Source organism: Ipomoea triloba, chromosome 14 (genome assembly GCF_003576645.1).
Source record: "Ipomoea triloba cultivar NCNSP0323 chromosome 14, ASM357664v1".
Taxonomy (NCBI): Eukaryota; Viridiplantae; Streptophyta; class Magnoliopsida; order Solanales; family Convolvulaceae; genus Ipomoea; species Ipomoea triloba.
In genome coordinates, this window is record NC_044929.1 from 11,310,983 (window position 1) to 11,331,617 (window position 20,635).

The 20,635-nt window shown below is 37.2% G+C and overlaps 1 protein-coding gene across 1 annotated transcript; it reads right to left on the reverse strand.

Annotated features, from left to right (window-relative positions):
* Positions 1-17,966: 17,966 nt before the first annotated feature.
* LOC116003936 (F-box/kelch-repeat protein At3g06240-like) lies at positions 17,967-18,956 on the reverse strand. Its single transcript, XM_031243875.1, has one exon. The coding sequence runs from the start codon at positions 18,954-18,956 to the stop codon at positions 17,967-17,969; it is 990 nt and encodes a 329-aa protein (XP_031099735.1).
* Positions 18,957-20,635: the final 1,679 nt, after the last annotated feature.

A 20,635-nucleotide genomic window follows, 5' to 3' on the forward strand; every position in this document is an offset into this window, starting at 1 on the left:
AGGGACCGACGAAGCTACAGGAGTATCTGGATTGGTGGGAGCCTCGGGAGCATAACCAGGTGCGTATGGGTCTTCACCCTCCATCATCTGTATGTACTCGTCATAATCCATGCCTTGACAAACATACTCCGGTGAACTTTCGGAGTTCACCGGGCTACAGGAACTGACACTAGACTGCATCTGTTAGGAACACAGTGAAGTGTAGTTAGCACGACGGCTAAGTAAGGATATCCATGGGTCATTCAAAACTAAATAAAGGTTTTGTAAAAATTGTTACATAGAAAACCCTATACCTTACTCATCGGCAAAGATTCTACCTGCAACAGTTATAAATAGCAACTTGCATACACTATGAGCAAAATTCAATAACGTCTCATATCATTTTCCCTCTTGACAAGGTCATTTGGTATCCATTTACATACCCAATACTATATTGTCAAACAATTAAGCATACTAGTAAGTAGTAGAAAACATAAATCACACATCTTGCTTGTAAACACTTTAGTAGAAAAACCTTCCCCTCATAATGAAATTCTCATCACTTTTCACTTTTAAAAGAGAGAGATCACCCACAACCTTTGGGTACTTAAATACTTGTCACATCTTTCTTTCCCGTAGCTACGGCGTAACTACATTCATATTTCAAAATTCCACTTAGTCCTAGATAGAAAGTGTGAGGCCTTTGGAGTTCTTTCTCCACTTTTGACCACTTGGATCGTTGAACTCGGGTTCAGTGGTCATCGCCCGGTCTAATACTGATCCCCTGGACTTATAGGAGCGTTGGAATGATTCCTAGCTAGCCTCACTAGGTGACACCTACCCGAACATAGAGTGACTATACTTAAGTGTGCACACCCCCGTAGGAGTACCTTTTCCTTCCGGGTGATATAGTACTCGGCGAATAGGCTTCGCCCACAGTATGATTGATCATACACATTAATATATATATATTACACTACACGTACATATATATTACATACATATTATAATATACATAGTATGCTTAACTTAAGTATTTAGGCACATTAACAACCACCTCATACCAACACAACATTTTGTACATATGCCTTATGAAAAATACAATTACATATATATACATACATCATGTACACAAAAATTCTACCTAGAACTCATCATATTTCAACCAAGCTATCAATTATCTAGTTTCAAACAACCTCAACCAATTAAAGGGATTCCTTACCTCAACCGGGTTTCTAATTTCGTAGAAGATCCTTGGTATTGATTTTCCCCAATTTCACCTTAAAACCCTAAAATTCCATCAACAACATAACACATGATTTTAAGAAATCTTAACTTAGATTCATGTTCTAGGATGGAAAATAAAGCTATCTACCGAATAAAATTGGAGTTTTACCGAATATTTTGAGACTTGTGAAGAAATCTTGACTATGGAGAGTTGAAGCTTTGAAGAAGAAGATGAAAACCTCACCCTACTCTCCCTCTCTCTATTTCGGCCAACACAAGGGAAATGGGAAAAAAATAATTGGCTTTATGATCATAACCCACTTGGTTGACTTAGTCTACCCTTATGGATAAGATCTAACATAAAATAGAATAAAATAATCTAAAATATCTTAGCTTAGACTGATTGGGATTAAATCAGATGAATTTTCGGTAGAAACTAATTTAATTCAAATAATTTTCGAAACCAAAAATTTATCCCAGACTGAAACTCAAAATTGGGCTAGGTTCGGTACACCGCGAAATTTCGCGATGTACGATCAAAAATAAATTTTTGCTGCTATGGGCTAATTTAATTAAATAGGAAATTCCAGAATAATAGTATGGTGTCTAAAAATCCATTTCTTAGGACAAACGGGTCCGAATACTAGTTCCTAAAAATTTTTACGGTTTGTGACCGGGACGTACGATCGCAGCTTATTACTAACTGTCCTTACTTATAATAATTCTTTTGAGGCATCGGGAAATTATCTCATGAATGTTATAGCCTAAAGAAATATTTTTCTAACCTTAATTTTACTGAAATAGGTGAGGGGTTACACACGGTTCCTATCAAGATTTTGGGAAACATTACAGGTGGCTATGGGTACACAACTCAAGATGAGTACAACATTTCATCCTGCCACCGATGGTCAAACGGAGCGAACAATCCAAACCTTGGAAGATATGCTCAGAGGTTGTACACTTGATTTCCAGGGTTCGTGGGATGAGCAGTTGGATCTAATTGAATTTTCATACAACAACAGCTATCATGCCACTATAAGAATGGCTCCTTACGAAGCATTATATGGACAGAAGTGTCGAAGTCCACTATGTTGGAGCGATAAGAGTGATGTTGTTATTCTTGGACCTCAGTACTTACAAGAAACCATTGAAGCAATCAAAGTGATTCAGGGGAGAATGAAAATCGCACAAGATCGCCAAAAGTCTTTTGCCGATCTAAAGCGAAAATCAATAGAGTACCAAGTGAGAGAGAAAGTATTATTGAAAGTCTCACCCACCAAAGGGGTCAAAAGATTTGGAAGGAAAGGGAAACTGAGCCCTCGATTTATAGGACCCTACGAAATTTTATAAAGAGTGGGAAATCTGGCATACCGGTTGGCCTTACCAATCGAACTGGATAGAGTACATAATGTGTTTCATGTTTCTCAATTGAAACGATATGTACCTGATGTATCTCATGTACTGGAGCCGGAGGGACTGACAATGGATGACTCATTGACATATGAAGAAAGGCCAATTCAAATCTTGGATTCTAAAACCCGAGACACGAGAAGAAAGTCGATCAGGATGATCAAAGTTCAATGGTCAAACCATACCCCAGAAGAAGCTACTTGGGAATTGGAAGACGCGATGATGGAACGATATCCAGAGTTGTTTAACTCAAGTAAGTAAGAGTCAATCTACTTATTATGTGTCTAAGATACTTGATGTGCAATGTTCTATGTGCTAATTGCCATATGTGTGCATGAAAGTAGGTAGCGGTCTACTGAGAAAGAAAGTTTCGGGGACGAAACTTTTCTTAAGGAGGGTAGACTGTAACCCCTCACATATTCCAGTAAAATTAAGATTCGAAAAATATTTCTTTCGGCTATAACATTCATGGGATGATCTCCCGATGCCTCAAAAGAATTATTATAAGTAAGGACAGTTAGTAATAAGCTGCGATCGTACGNAAAATTTATTTTTGATCGTACATCGCGAAATTTCGCGGTGTACCGAACCTAGCCCAATTTTGAGTTTTAGACTGGAATAAATTTTTGGTGTACATATATTTTTTTGTAGCCTTAGTGATGGATAGGCATGACCAGTTGCGTATAGGTTGAACCTTGTTTGGTATTTTGGCCCGAGGGGCAATCTTATGTATGTATAATTGCAAGAATACATATCTGTTGGGTGATGGTTGTGGTTAGAAGAGTTGCACCTAGAGTGAGGTTTATCGCGGAATGATAGAACTCTCTCTCTAGGTGTGGCGGTAATGCCTCGGATGTACGGGAAGGTAGGTCCGGGGTGTTACAGGTTCTTGTGAGGATGACTCCCTTTGCAATGATATTTCTAATCCATGCATGGCAATTGAGGGTAGTGTGCCATGCTTACCTCGGTTGGACAATAGGACTTGTTCCTCCCTTTCTTTGTTTTGAATTCAAGGGTGTCCTACATCGTGGGGCATACCTTTAGGCCAAAGTGCACGAGACGCTTGGTAAGGTCCTAAAACCGGTGTGCTTCGAAGGATAGCGCACACCGAGTCTAGCCAAAGACGTTAAACGTTGCGCATTTTGGGAGGCACCCCAAGTCTACCCTCATATATATTGTTACTTTTCGTTTGTTTTTGCTTTTATATCTTGTTGAGCCATTGCAGGTGATATTAGTGTCACGCCATGAAAATTTTGAGCTAAAATTGACTAAAGCTAGAAGGCAAAAGTTGGGAGACGGAAAAAAGTTTCAGCACTACTGATCCACGTGGAGACCACCCGGAACTTTTCCAATACTGGTCCACGTGGCTCTCCCACATTTCGAGCCCACATGGACAATGTCTGACATAGTGTTGTGCATTGTGCTCTTTTTTCTTCCAGTTGTTAAGAGTCTCCAAGGTTTGGCCGTGCCAAGAATCATCTCCTATGTTGTTTTACATGTTTTTCTTGTAACTTTTGTTGTAGTTACTTGCTTTGGTTTAGAATTTATGTTTTGATGCTTTCATTTTTAGGCTTTTTAGTTCTTTTAATTGTTAGATTGTTACATTTTGTTTGTCTTATTCTCTTTTGCCTTTGAGTTGGGCTAAACACGTTAACCTTTCTACCTTATGCCTCTCTAGTTTCTTGCTATTTCTCTCTCTCTTTATTTGGCCAAGGTGGACACAACCAATTTAAGGGCCCGAAATTAAGAGAAGACTGATGTTACCTTGAGGGACGAAGATCTTCCATTGGAAGAGATTGATACAAAAATTCAAACTATGATGGAGAAGGTCACAAACAAAAGTTCATCACGGGTTAATTACCCACGTGAAGGTGATCTCCCGATTTTGGAAGCCAATCCAAGTGATGTACTTGAGGTTGAAAAGAAAAACAAAATAATAGGAAAGAGGGGAGTGTTGAAGGGTTAGTGGAGTGTGACACCCCGTTGATTGAATAAGTTAACCAAAAGTAGGTAGAGATGGAGAGTGAAGATGAGGACATTGAAATAGTGTGGAAAATGAAGAGCCGATAGGTGGAAACATTCTTGATCCATCTCGTATTAATATTCTTGAAAATTCTTGTTCCCAACCTTTCACTGAAAACACTTTTGACACTTGTGTGGATGACTCCCCTTTGAATTGTAATGATGATCTTTATGTCTGTGATAATACTTTCTTTTATTTTTGGTAGGGTGATTACATTGGCATTGTTGATGATGATTATACAAATGAGTGTGGTAGTGTTGATTCATTTGATGATTATAATTATGGTTCTTGTAAGAAGGACTCCCTTTGCAATGATATTTCTAATCCATGCATGGGAATTGAGGGTAGTGTGCCATGCTTACCTGGGTTGGACAATAGGACTTGTTCCTCCCTTTCTTTGTTTTGAATTCAAGGGTGTCCTACATCGTGGGGCATACCTTTAGGCCAAAGTGCACGGGACGCTTGGTAAGGTCCTAAAACCGGTGTGCTTCGAAAGATAGCGCACACCGAGTCTAGCCAAAGACGTTAAACGTTGCGTTTCTAGGGCGGCACCCCAAGTCTTTCCTTGTATATATTGTTGCTTTTCGTTAGTTTTTGCTTTTGTGTCTTGTTGAGCCATTGCAGGTGATATTAGTGCAACTCCATGAAAAATTTGAGCTAAAATTGACTAAAACTGGAAGGCAAAAGTCGGGAGACGGAAAAAAGTTTCAGCACAGCTGATCCACGTGGAGACCACGCGGAACTTTTCCAATTGTGGTCCACGTGACTCTCCCACATGTCGAGCCCAGGTGGACAATGTCTAACATGGTGTTGTGCATTGTGCTATTTTTTCTTCCAATTCTTAAGAGTCTCCAACGTTAAGCCGTGCCAAGAATCATCTCCTATGTTGTTTTACATGTTTGTCTTGTAACTTTTGTTGTAGTTACTTGCTTTGGTTTAGGCTTTTTAGTTCTTTTAATTGTTAGATTGTTACATTTCGTTTGTGTTATTCTCTTTTGCGTTTCAGTTAGGCTAAAGACGTTAACCTTTCTATCTTATGCCTCTCTCCTTTCTTGCTATTTCTCTCTCTCTTTATTTGGCCAAGGAGGACACAACCAAGTTAAGGGCCGAAATTAAGAGTTGACTGAAGGACTACCTTGTTACCCTCCGAGAGGAAGATCTTCCATTGGAAAAGATTGATACAAAAATTCAAACTATGATGGAGAAGGTCACGAAGAAAAGTTCATCACGGGTTAATTACCCACGTGAAGGTGATCTCCCGATTTTGGAAGCCAATCCAAGTGATGTACTTGAGGTTGAAAAGAAGAACAAAATGATAGGAAAGAGGTGAGTGTTGAAGAGTTAGTGGAGTGTGACACCCCGTTGATTGAATAAGTTAACCAAAAGTAGGTAGAGATGGAGAGTGAAGATGAGGACATTGAAATAGTGTGGAAAGTGAAGAGCCGATAGGTGGAAACATTCTTGATCCATCTCGTATTAATGTTCTTGAAAATTCTTGTGCTCAATCTTTCATTAAAAAACCTTTTGACACTTGTTTGGATGACTCTCCTTTGAATTGTAATGATGATCTTTATGTGTGTGATAATACTTGCTTTTATTTTTGGTAGGATGATTCCATTGGCTTTGTTGATGATGATTCTACTAATGAGTGAGGGAGTGTTGATTCATTTGATGATTATAATTATGGTTCTTGTGAGGATAACTCCGTTTGCAATGATATTTCTAATCCATGCATGGGAATTGAGGGTAGTGTGCCATGCTTACCTGGGTTGGACAATAGGACTTGTTCCTCCCTTTCTTTGTTTTGAATTCAGGGGTGTCCTACATCGTGGGGCATACCTTTAGGCCAAAGTGCACGGGACGCTTGGTAAGGTTCTAAAACCGGTGTGCTTCGAAGGATAGCGCACACCGAGACTAGCCAAAGACGTTAAACGTTGCGCTTCTAGGGCGGCACCCCAAGTCTTTCCTTGTATGTATTGTTGCTTTTCGTTAGTTTTTGCTTTTGTATCTTGTTGAGCCATTGCAGGTGATATTAGTGCTACGCCATGAAAAATTTGAGCTAAAATTGACTAAAACTGGAAGGCAAAAGTCGGGAGACGGAAAAAAGTTTTAGCACTACTGATCCACGTGGAGACCACGCGGAACTTTTCCAATAGTGGTCTACGTGGCTCTCCCACATGTCGAGCCCAGGTGGACAATGTCTAACATGGTGTTGTGCATTGTGCTCTGTTTTCTTCCAATTCTTAAGAGTCTCCAACGTTTGGCCGTGCCAAGAATCATCTCCTATGTTGTTTTACATGTTTGTCTTGTAACTTTTGTTGTAGTTACTTGCTTTGGTTTAGAATTTATGTTTTGATGCTTTCATTTTTAGGCTTTTTAGTTCTTTTAATTGTTAGATTGTTACATTTTGTTTGTCTTATTCTCTTTTGCCTTTGAGTTGGGCTAAACACGTTAACCTTTCTACCTTATGCCTCTCTANAAAAGTTCATCACGGGTTAATTACCCACGTGAAGGTGATCTCCCGATTTTGGAAGCCAATCCAAGTGATGTACTTGAGGTTGAAAAGAAGAACAAAATGATAGGAAAGAGGTGAGTGTTGAAGAGTTAGTGGAGTGTGACACCCCGTTGATTGAATAAGTTAACCAAAAGTAGGTAGAGATGGAGAGTGAAGATGAGGACATTGAAATAGTGTTGAAAATTCTTGTGCTCAATCTTTTATTAAAAACACTTTTGACACTTGTTTGGATGACTCTTTGAATTGTAATGATGATCTTTATGTGTGTGATAATAGTTGCTTTTATTTTTTGTAGGATGATTCCATTGACTTTGTTGATGATGATTCTACTAATAAGTGTGGGAGTGTTGATTTATTTGATAATTATAATTATGGTTTTGTAACCCCTCACCTATTCCAGTAAAATTAAGGTTCGAAAATTATTTCTTTAGGCTATAACATTCATGAGATGATCTCCCGATGACTCAAAAGAATTATTATAAGTAAGGACAGTTAGTAATAAGTTGCGATCGTACGTCCCGGTCACGAGCCGTAAAAATTTTAAGAGATAGTATTCGGACCCGTTTGTCCTAGGAAATGGATTTTTAGACACCATACTATTATTCTGGAATTTCCTATTTAATTAAATTAGCCCATAGCAGCTAAAATTTATTTTTGATCGTACATCGCGAAATTTCGCGGTGTACCGAACCTAGCCCAATTTTGAGTTTTAGACTGGAATAAATTTTTGGTGTACATATATTTTTTGTAGCCTTAGTGATGGCTAGGCATGACCAGTTGCGTCTAGGTTGAACCTTGTTTGGTATTTTGGCCCGAGGGNTCTCTTTTGCCTTTGAGTTGGGCTAAACACGTTAACCTTTCTACCTTATGCCTCTCTAGTTTCTTGCTATTTCTCTCTCTCTTTATTTGGCCAAGGTGGACACAACCAATTTAAGGGCCCGAAATTAAGAGATGACTGAAGGACTACCTTGTTACCCTCTGAGAGGAAGATCTTCCATTGGAAAAGATTGATACAAAAATTCCAACTATGATGGAGGAGGGCACGAATAAAAGTTCATCACGGGTTAATTACCCACGTGAAGGTGATCTCCCGATTTTGGAAGCCAATCCAAGTGATGTACTTGAGGTTGAAAAGAAGAACAAAATGATAGGAAAGAGGTGAGTGTTGAAGAGTTAGTGGAGTGTGACACCCCGTTGATTGAATAAGTTAACCAAAAGTAGGTAGAGATGGAGAGTGAAGATGAGGACATTGAAATAGTGTTGAAAATTCTTGTGCTCAATCTTTTATTAAAAACACTTTTGACACTTGTTTGGATGACTCTTTGAATTGTAATGATGATCTTTATGTGTGTGATAATAGTTGCTTTTATTTTTTGTAGGATGATTCCATTGACTTTGTTGATGATGATTCTACTAATAAGTGTGGGAGTGTTGATTTATTTGATAATTATAATTATGGTTTTGTAACCCCTCACCTATTCCAGTAAAATTAAGGTTCGAAAATTATTTCTTTAGGCTATAACATTCATGAGATGATCTCCCGATGACTCAAAAGAATTATTATAAGTAAGGACAGTTAGTAATAAGTTGCGATCGTACGTCCCGGTCACGAGCCGTAAAAATTTTAAGAGATAGTATTCGGACCCGTTTGTCCTAGGAAATGGATTTTTAGACACCATACTATTATTCTGGAATTTCCTATTTAATTAAATTAGCCCATAGCAGCTAAAATTTATTTTTGATCGTACATCGCGAAATTTCGCGGTGTACCGAACCTAGCCCAATTTTGAGTTTTAGACTGGAATAAATTTTTGGTGTACATATATTTTTTGTAGCCTTAGTGATGGCTAGGCATGACCAGTTGCGTCTAGGTTGAACCTTGTTTGGTATTTTGGCCCGAGGGGCGCGTCTAGGTTGAACCTTGTTTGGTATTTTGGCCCGAGGGGCAATCTTATGTATGTATAATTGCAAGAATTTGGCCCGAGGGGCAATCTTATGTATGTATAATTGCAAGAATACATATTTTGGGGCAATCTTATGTATGTATAATTGCAAGAATACATATTTTGCTTAATGAAGCTGTATGTATAATTGCAAGAATACATATTTTGCTTAATGAAGCCTTTCCAGTTGATATGTATAAAAGTGCTTAAGTATCTGTTGGGTGATGGTTGTGGTTAGAAGAGTTCCCTTTAGCCTGTGCACCTAGAGTGAGGTTTATCGCGGAATGATAGAACTCTCTCTCTAGGTGTGGCGGTAATGCCTCGGATGTACGGGAAGGTAGGTCCGGGGTGTTACAAAGTGGTATCAGAGCCTAGGTTGAACCTTCGGGAATTAGGTCGAAGCCTAGGTTGTGTGGTCTCGATGTAGGTCAAAGTCCAAGTTCGAGTCAGCCTAAGTTTGCTAAGACTGAGCCTAAGTGTGAGTTCTGGAGCGGAGCTGTAGACTAGGCAGCATCAAAAAGGGGCACCTCATCATCTGTATTTCGCGAAATCTCCCGATTCTAGAATACTTTGATCAATATTTGTGTATCCTTATGTGTGATAATCATTGCTTATAATTGTTGTGAGTAAGCATGATAGTATAGTGCATTCCTAACTGTTATGCCATAGTTGGGATACCTAGTTGATGAGCATGGCGAAGTGAATGTTGGGAATTGCTGGATAGTACTTGGGTAGCTGCTATACTAACTGCGTAGCTAGCTAACTCCTTAAGAGCTTTTATGCTTCAAGAACTAACTTGAAACTGTCGTTTGGTGAAGATGCCGCCTAGACGAAATATACCTGTCGGTCAGGGCGACGAGATATCGGCTATGGACCGTATGGCTCTTGCAATGGAACAAATGGCTGGATTTATGATGGCTCAACAAGTCCAGAATCACAATAACAGACAGCCGCGAGTTGATTTTGCAAAAGCCATAGCAAGTAGGCAGCCACCATACTATGCGGGTGAAGAAGACCCGGTAATCTTGGAAGAATGGATTAGGACGTTTGACAAGCTGCTCGATGCGGTCAACTGTCCTGCAGATCAGCGAGTATCCTCTGCCGTGTACTATCTGACAAAAGCAGCAGACAACTGGTGGTCAACAGTTGGGCCCGACTTGGGAGTCTCTAAAAGTAGTGGAGAATTAAGACCAAAGGTGAGAGAAAACTAAAAGCCTCTCCGGGGCATCACAACAAGACTCTCGAACCACTTCCTAACTTCTCTACATGTTAGAGATTACTTGAGACTTAGCAGGAACATAACCATAAATCTATTCAAAACCTTCAACTAAAAAAACTTAGAAACTCATGATATTTTGCAAACTGGGAAATTTTATATTTCAAACTGCGATATTTTACAAAGCAAACTGAACCTCCTTTTATAGGGATCAAGGATGGTTCTCAATACAGCTGTTTACAATTATTACAATACATGTGGCCGACAAAGTGTGATGGCCTTCTTGACATAAAGTAAAGCTACCTTTTAATAAAGTTGTCTAATAATTCATACAACACGCCAAACTAATAAGATAACGCTGACATGACCCTGTCAGGACGGGGATCTTATCTTTGAAGATAAGATTTTTTGTTGCAGATGAGATTTGCTTTGCTGGGGCTTTGCTGGAGAGATAAGATCAAATCTTATCCTTCACTCATGAATCTCTTTCCTTTCCAGTTTTGTGGGTTCCAATCTGGTTGCTTTGTCTTCATGACCATCCATTCTCCATGAAATTGAAGATCCATTACGGAGTCTTCGTCTGATGTTGTGTCGCTTTCTGTGGAGTAGCCAGAGTAGCTGGGGTAACCCATGTAGTTAACCCATTTTTGCCTATCCATACCAGATTGCCTTCTCTTCGTTCTCCAAACATCCTTGTTCCATTGGCTCTTGTGTTCTGGCCTTTTCTTTTGAGACTTTTGAGCATAAGCTTTCTCAATCTTTTCAACTTCTTCAAGCACTGAATCTATATCATCAAAGTTCCAAGGGTCTTGTGACCAGATATCTTCCTTCTGAGTCTGGTTTAGCTCATAGTAGTACTGGTTTTTTGCTGACTTGATCCTTTCATGGTAGATCTCATCATCTTGTCTTACATCTGGCTGAATCCCTTCTCTGGGCCAAATTTCTTTTGGAATGACCTTGTTCTGGGCGAAAATGTACATCTGAAATTCTGGATAGTCTTCTTCTCGGACTATGATAGATTCCATGTGCTGCTCATAAATCTTCATTCTGGATACCCATGCTGTGACTTCCCTATCCAGATGAACTGTGAAGAATTTTGGACCATCTTGCCATAACTTCTTCCAGTATTTTAATGGATAAAACCAAGTTAAGAATTTTATTAAATCTTTCTCAACAGAAAGATCTAACTCTTTTCTTAAGCTAGGCTTGTGGAACTCCATTAAAATATGATATTCATGGAACTCCATTAAAATATGATATTCATGGCATAAATACCAAAATATCCAATTTAACTCTTCTAGCCAATCTTGAACTTGAGCAATAAAGATTTGAGCAAATGGATATTTAGGGTGAATACCATATGGTTGTAGCATATGACCTCCATAGTATCTGAACAATCTGACTTCCCAATCTGTTCTTCTTTCTTCAAGGTATTCATGGCTCCATGGGAACTGGTTGACATCAATGTCTGGTGGAAAATCTGCATTTGATGAAGTGCTCTGGCTGGATCTGGGCCTTTGATAACAGAATCAAAAAGATCCTTATCTGTGATTGTTTCATGGAGCATCATTTGGGTCGTATTTGGGGTTGTATTTGGTGGAGGGTACAGGTCATTTGATTTTGAGGATATAATTGGTTGGAATGGAGTGGTAGTTTGTTCTGAAATGGTGAAAGGTCTAAAAACTTGCTGGTGTAAAGGGTGAGATGGATTTCTAATTTTCCAAGCAGAGAACAATCTTGTTTGAGAATCAGGTTGGGCTTGAGATGTGGGTAAAGGCAAAGTTGGTTGTGGTGGGGGATGTGGATACTTTTGTTTAGGCTTACTTCTCCTATGGTACTCATCTAGAATGGAAGAGTCTGTAGGAGGAAACATAGGGTTTCCAGACTGGAACGACGAACTTGTTAAGGAACTGGTTTGGTAAAATGGTGTTGGAGTAGAGGTAGTTGGGTATTTTTGGGGTGTTTCAAACAAATTGGGTTGGTAAGGTTGTTTGGGCCTGATCTCGGATCTCAACTGATCTATCATGCTCCGGATAGAAGCAGTTTCGTTGGCTTGGTACTGAAAATGGGCTTGAAGGGATTGACCATAAGAAGGTCTCTCAAAAGGGATTTGCTCCAATCTTTTCTCCAAAATCTGGATCCTTGAGTCAATCTTTGAATAGTATTCTCCAGATTTGTGGCTTAGCTCAACAAGATTGTTGGAAATTGATTTGAGGGTGCGGTTTTGAGCTAAGGCGTTCTCCGTTTGCCAATTTAAAGTCTGCTCAATGGATGGTTGTCTTCTTAACTGGCCTGTTGGTAATACTTCATTAGGAGCTGGGATCTTTGGTGCATGCATAGAACCTCCTCGCTGAAAACTTTCCAAAGGGGGAAAGTCCTCCTCATAGGATTCTGAGATCACCATTGCTGGGATAGCTGGTGGAACTGGAATTATTGTGGGCTCCTTTCTTAAGTACTCTTGCTCATAGCACTTAAGAGCTTTCTTTTTTCTTTGCAGGGGCACAGGTGGTGGTAGTGGTGACGGCGGATCTTCATCATCACTATCATCCTTCCTTCTGGATCTTCTCCTTCTAGAGGGCTTGCAGCAACTCTACATTCACAGACCATATATTCCATATTCACAATTTGAAAACTCCACATTCACACATTACATGGCTATATGTTTAGTAACTATAATACCACTGTTATGCATTCACACATTCAAAACTCTATATTCACAGGTCCTATACTCTATGTTCACAACTTGGGAACTCCACATTTACACATTGCAGGGCTACAAGAAAGTAGAACTCTGTTAACTCTACTACAGATTCACACATTCATAACTCTTTCACAAATTCTATACTCCATATTCACAATTTGAAACCTCCACATTCACACATTTCAAGGCTGCTAGAACTCTGTTAACTCTACTACAGATTCACACATTCATAACTCTACATTCACAAATTCTATACTCCATAATATTCACAATTTGAAACCTCCACATTCACACATTTCAGGGCTATATATTTAGTAATTTTTTTTTAAAAAAATAGTGAAACGGCGTCGTATTGGACCTAGGTCCACCTTGCAAGGTGGACCTGAGTCCACGGCATAATTTGCGCCCTTTGAGTTGTTGTTCTAATGCCACTTAAAGACACTCCTAGCCCGAGATATGCTCAAAATATCAAAACGTCGCCTGGCAGAGAAAAGCAGAGCAGAGTGGTGTCACGCACTCACGCTGGTGGTCACGACGAGAATGCCAATGCAACCCATAGTCTTCACTTCAAAATCCATATTTATTCATCTCCTTTGTTCCTTTGGGTCCTCAGGTCATGTCATGATACTTTCAACTCACTCCTTTTGACTTTCTTGACCTCTCATGAGTCAATAACTCCCGGAACATACACGCCATTGTGCCAATTATATACATTTGGTTTTACACTATATATACACTACTACTACTATTATTATTATTATTGTTGTTGTTGGTGGTGTTGTTGTAGTTATTATTATTATTGAAAACCATCAGAACAAAAACAATAATATTTCTGATTTTTTAAAACTAAAAACCGAATTGAATCAAGTAACCTAAACTTTAACTTATAGCATCTGGACACTTGAGATTATTATATTATATTATATACTGTAAGTGTACAAAATGATACACTTTTTACTCGATCTATTTTTATTGATCAAATTATTTGTCAAAATTTAAGTTATTTATTAGACTATATTAAGTTATGAATTTAAGCTTGGATCTACTTCTGGATCAACCACCGAAGATTCTGACTATTTTGAACAACTTTTCGGACAGTGTTTTAAACCAACGGAGCTCATCAATTTGAGGGAGTTGGGCAGCACATTTCTTGTCTATTTTGTTAGCCTGGATATATATAATAAGGATTTATCATTAGTATATAGAGTTTCTCTCTAAATACGTGAAGAAATAAATTGTTTAAATTAAAGCACTCGTATTTCTGAAAGAACAAAAAACTAATGTGGTTAATTTCCATTCATTAGGAGTCTAAAAATTGACTAATATATCACTCATTAAAAAAATAGTGACCAATTAACTAATAGCACATCAAAGGGGATAAAATTGGGAGAAAGAAAATATGAGGCGTATCTAACATTATTGTTATATAATTTTGTTACTCACTTTTATAATACATTCATTTTGTACAGAAGTGGTAAGATGTTATTGCAAAAATATAATCTTTTTTTTTTAAATATCACTAACACTATTACAATATAGTATCTGTCCACACAAAGAGTCAATGCCCGCTACTAAGGTTTGAACCTGTGACTTCCCATTTGGGAGAGCTACAAATATGTCATTGCAAAAATATAATCTAACATGTGAAATTATCATGTATACCATGAGTTTAAAGTATATGAAAAAGAGTCATGAATCTTGAATGCAAGAAATTTCTAAAAGGTTTTACTTTAATTTTTAATTTAATTAATTATCTTTAACTTAGGCGTGAACCACGTACACACAATAAAAGATAACAAAATAGAAAGCTAAGTAAAGTAAAGTAAAGTAGTAAAAAAAAAAAAATCAGGAACACAACAATTGATAACGCGGTTCATAGCAAACCCTCCTTCGTCTGTGGGGGCGGGCAACTCACGTCATCCCAATTTACTAAATGATCACCAAAAATTATAAGGATGGGTAACACATAACCATACACACCATAATCACTTCTTGAAATAACCACTTATAGTCCTTAGAACACTTCAATAGGGAGATAATAAGATATAAAATATAATTCATTGGGGTAGCTCAAGTGGTAAATGTGTTCTCTTTGTGGAGAAGAATTTCAGGAGAACTTGGGTTTAATTCCCAGAAGTGAAGAAAGACTTGGTGAACTTACCAAAAAGAAAAACAAAATAGACATGTTAGATGGACCAAATTGGGTATTAAATCTTTTAATTTAAAATTTATTATTATTTTTAATTTTTTATTATCATTATTATTGTCTAGAGATATATTAATCTTTATACACATTATTCTTTACAATGTCAAACCCTATCAAATAATGGAATCAATTTTCTTAATAATTTCTTTTCCTCAAAATTTCAATTTCATTATATATTTTGTTTTACACTATACATGTTCCATAACCTTAATGCTTGTTGTTGTTTTATACTATACATGTTCCATAAACCTTAATGCTTCGCTTTATTATTATTAACTTTTGACTCTGTTTCAATGTAGTATCTGTTCATGCATACTTTCTCAACTTACAAACCACAACTATATTGCTCGACCACAATACCTTTGGCATTATTAACTTTTGATTTCAAACGTTGTACCAATGTGATATATATTCTGGACCCCACCTCCCAAAGCTTCTCCTAATCCTAACACATTTTTTAGGATTAATATGACACCTGAAATGTGGAACACAAACTCTACATTCACATACAATATACTCTACATTCACAATTTGTAAACTCCACATTCACACATTATAGGATTATATGTTTAGTAACTATATTACCACTGTTATGCATTCACACATTCAAAACTTTATATTCATAGGTCCTATACTCCATATTCACAACTTGAGAACTCCACATTCACGCATTACAGGGCTACAAGTTGCTAGAACTTTTTAACTCTATTACAGATTCACACATGCATAACTCTACATTCACGATTTCTATACTTCATATTCACAATTTGAAACCTCCACATTCACACATTTCTGGGCAACTCTACATTCACACAATCATAAGTCTACATTCACGATTTCTATACTCTACATTCACACTTTGAAACCTATACATTCGCACATTTTTGGACAACTCTATATTCAACAATATTTTTACTATAAAAAAAAACATATATACGGCCAATTGCAGGTTCAAGTTTGAATATAACAAAAAAAACTTATATACGGCCAGACCCAGATTCAAGTCTATACACCTATCACAAGATACAAGAAAACAAACCATGCTATCATATCAAGAAAATGCATAGCACGAATGTACAAAATCACAAGCCCATCACACTGAATGGGCTCAATCCTATATCCTTGCCGCCTATAATCTATTGGGCTTGATCTTGCTTTGAATAATAGAATCTACGAGCCAAGACTGAGTGATGTAAACCTAAGGCAGCTAGCGCCAATATATATAATAGTTCACCCTAATAAATAAGATATGCCGCAGCCTCTCCTCTCCGCTTCTATCTCAATTCACCATTGCGTATATGTTCTGTACACTTACAACCAGAGAAAGATACAAGGCATACAAGGCTATATAAAGAAGGGAAGGGGAAGGACGGTTACAACGGAAGTAATAGTGAATGACTCTAATGTCCTTCACTATCATCTTCTTCTTCCAACATACATGGGATAACCCTACTTTGCTAGCAAAGCAAAGATAAGTATGTATATGGAAAAACAAATTAAATACTTTTGAAACCTTGGACATGCTACTTGATTTAAACATATTTAGTGTCTTAATTGTCTATCTGTTTAAATTAAGAAACATGGGCCATGGTTTCAAGAGTATTTAATTTGTTTTTCCATATACAGATATACTTATCTTTGCTTTGCTAGGGTTATCCCAACCAAGGACGAAAAGAAAAGGATGAAAAAAGAAGATTTGTGTATTAATTAGTTGATGCACATCTCATCTCATAATTATTTATGCTATGTTTTCAATGCAAGCTTCAATAATAAAATAAATTTTCAAGAGACATCATGTTGAAGCTAAGCTCAAAATATTATTAATAAAAATAAAACTTAAAAATAAAATTTTATCAAATATTAAGGGGTGTTTGGTAAATAGCTGTTAGTTGATTGGGTTAGTGAGTTTGACTAGTTGATATCATTAGCTTATTGTAGAAAAGTATTGAATAAATTAGTTGTTAGTTGATAGCTGATTATATACAAAATGGTTTTCTTAAAAAGCTTATTGAAAAAATTACATTGACTAGCCTTTTGAATTTTAGCATTTTGAATCAATAAGTTGTTACAAAATGTTAATTAACCAAACACTCGTAGTGGTCCTCCCACCTTTCCACTATCCAGCATTCCAGCCTCTTAGGTTACGGTTAAGGTATATATGGTTTAAACAAGCTATGCAATGATTATTATTATCTTTTACACCACAACCTTTACTCCTTAATTAGTACTTAGACAATAATATAATATATTTGTCATTTGGCAATTTCTAGGTTACAAATTCCTCCTAACAAGAATAGTAGCCAACTTAAACCGATTTAGCTTGAGTCTAGATAAGTTTACCTACTCAAAAGAAAAATAAATAAAGTAAAAAATAGGGTTTATCTCATGATTATTTCTACTAAATTCTCATGGCAGGCTACAAAATTTTATCAGATATACAACGGGCTTGGCTGATGTGAATGGCCATGCACTCTCTTCCCTTAAAAGAAGTTGGGAGTTCAAATCCCCTCTTGTTAGTTGGGAGTTCAAATTCCCTCTTGTTTGGTCGGCGGTATGACGGCTGCGAACCTGAATGTGGATTAGTCTAAATATGGTACGGACTGGTTGTGCTGATCATCATTATCTCTCCAAATAAATTCATGTGGCGAAACAATACTCGAAACATAAGAACATATGCCAACAAGGTCCCCATTAGGTACTGATTCTATGAAGAAAGGCCTGAGTGTGTTATTCTTCAAATCATAAACTAATATTGCCCATGAACAAATGGACAAGCTGCTGCATATAAGCACTTCCAGCATATAAGCACTTTGGTATTGCATTCGAGAGAGTATAAGTTTATATGACCCCAACTGAATTTTTCAGATTCAAAATTAGTGGCAAAGATGTTAAACTCAGTGACCCATGATTTCTCCACTCCATATTCTTTCATAACCAGCACTTGTATCAATTCTTTCTGTTCGAGAGCCACACAGAGACGGTCCTTAATGATTCCCATTCCAACAATTACACTACTTTCTCCTCCTCCAGGAATGGATAGCTCTTTGAACTCATCGCTCTCTGGGTCAAAACAAACAATCTTGTTCCACCCCGTTTGCAAATCACTCACCCTCCAATGTAGTGTGTTGTGAAAGTTAATTCCGCAGTCTGTAATGGACTCTGCGTCGTAAGGAAATAACACTTCGTGCCAATCTTTGTTCTTGAGGCTGGCAACAAAAACAGTAGTTGTATCAGAGGAGAAACACACAACGGCCTTGTAATCCCCGGTGGATGGGACAAAGCATAGCCCCGAGACCACAACTTGAAGCCACCAAACGAACAAGCGTTGAAGCTCAAGCACTTTTGTGCAGCAGCGAGTGGAGGGATTCCACAACAGAATATGTTTCCCCACGGAGAAAAGCACCAGCCCGTTGCAAGAACACCAAACACTAGAAAACCAACGATTTGAGGGGGGAAACCTAGTAGTAGTGTTAAGGAAGTAGGAATTTGCAGTGACCTTGAATAGGGTTTTAATGTGGAGAGTGTTGGTAATGTATGTAACGGCTGATCGGCGGTCGCATGCCGCCGCCGCCACCACTCGCCCTGGTCCCCGGTAAGAAAGCTTGAAATCGGGGTCGTCTTGTATTATGGAACGCCATTCTTTGCATACGGATTGGCATCGGATGAGAGGTTTTACCTTCAATTTCAAAAGCATACAGCGAATGATCTCAATTGGTATGTGAACTACTACTTCCATGTTTGATCTCATCTGTATCTATAGTCTTCTATACAATATGGCCTGGTGAATTGAGAAGCGAATCGGAGAAAAAGTGAGGCTGCTGCGCTGCTGCTGCTGCTGCGGCATATCATATATGCTTTTTGGGGTACGATGAATTATATATAAGGTTTACACACCGTACATGGGCCGCACCTCAGCGCAAGTGGGAATGAATGCTAATTTTAGCCCAAAACTGATTCACATGCTCTATTAACTTAAATAGCTAGGGCTAATTCACAATTTCTACATCTACCCTTATAATAAGAGAGCCAATAATGTTAGGCCCCTAACTGGAACTAAAAAATGTTAGTGTAATAGTCTGCTATAACATATTGTACTTTGTGTTCTTCTTATTGTGCAACCTCCAATTAAATTCCTTATAAAAATGTTGGTGTAATAGTCTGATATAACATATTGTACTTTGTGACCTCTAATTAAATTCCTAATATATCCTAATCCTTTATAATTTTACCAAATTTTTCCCGTTAAATATAACGGAAGTTTAACATTAAATTCTTTAGGCAATTTGTTTCTTTATTGCAGTTTACAAACAAATTGGCAATATTCTATAATACAATTCTATATAGATTCCTAAATTAAAATTAGAATATTGAAGTCTAAATAGGTTTCTATAATACAATTTTGTATAGATTCATAACTAAACCATTATTCTACACCAAACAACAGTATATATAAACTCCTCCCCTTCTCACGGGTATTCACCCAAAACTAAACCTAACATACTCTGCAACACACCATCTACTTGACATTCTATAGGTATGATTGTCAAAATATTATCATGCTAATTCTGATCTATTATTTATATTTGTACTCATAATGATTACAGTTTTTTTTTAAAAAAAATATCAATGATGGTATACTCATTAATTAGTATAACTTCAATATCGTTATGTAAATATATCTATTGTATAATCTGTTCATCTATACTTGTATAATTGTATGTAATGTTGTGGTTCTCATTATATTCCTCTATAATCTACACATTTTAGTTACTCATAACTCCTTTATGTTGTGGTTCCCATTATATTATTTCATAACATCCTTTATGAACATATTTCTCATGGCACAAGGATATTAGTCATGACAAATGCAGTAAAGTTAATTGATATTGACACACAAACTGTAGGCTGGAGTTGTATAGTTTATGTCATTAAGAAAAACAAACCAAAAAACGCTATTAGAACGCCTGAGAAAAAGTATATGCTCATCGTATTTGAGGATGAAACAGTAAGTAAATAGTAAAAAATTTATCCCTTTTATTATTATTATTATTATTATTATTATTATTATTATTATTGTTATTTTATTTTTATCATTATTAGTACTATTGTTATTATGAATATGCTCTCATTCACCACCAACATCATTGTAAATGCTATATCTAAATGCAAGGAACTCGAGTTCAATCAATAGTGTTTGATAATGACATTAGAATGTATGATATCACTTTACAAACCAACAAATGGTACATCATCTCAAATGTCATTGTCAAACCTGTCCGGACGAACTATAAAGTACTTGATCACAAATACAATTACACATGGATTTTAAATGGTCGGACCAGTGTCCAAACAAGTGACAATGATGACACGCCATTTGCTCCCATGTACGTGGTTTATTTGTTTTTACTTACTTTA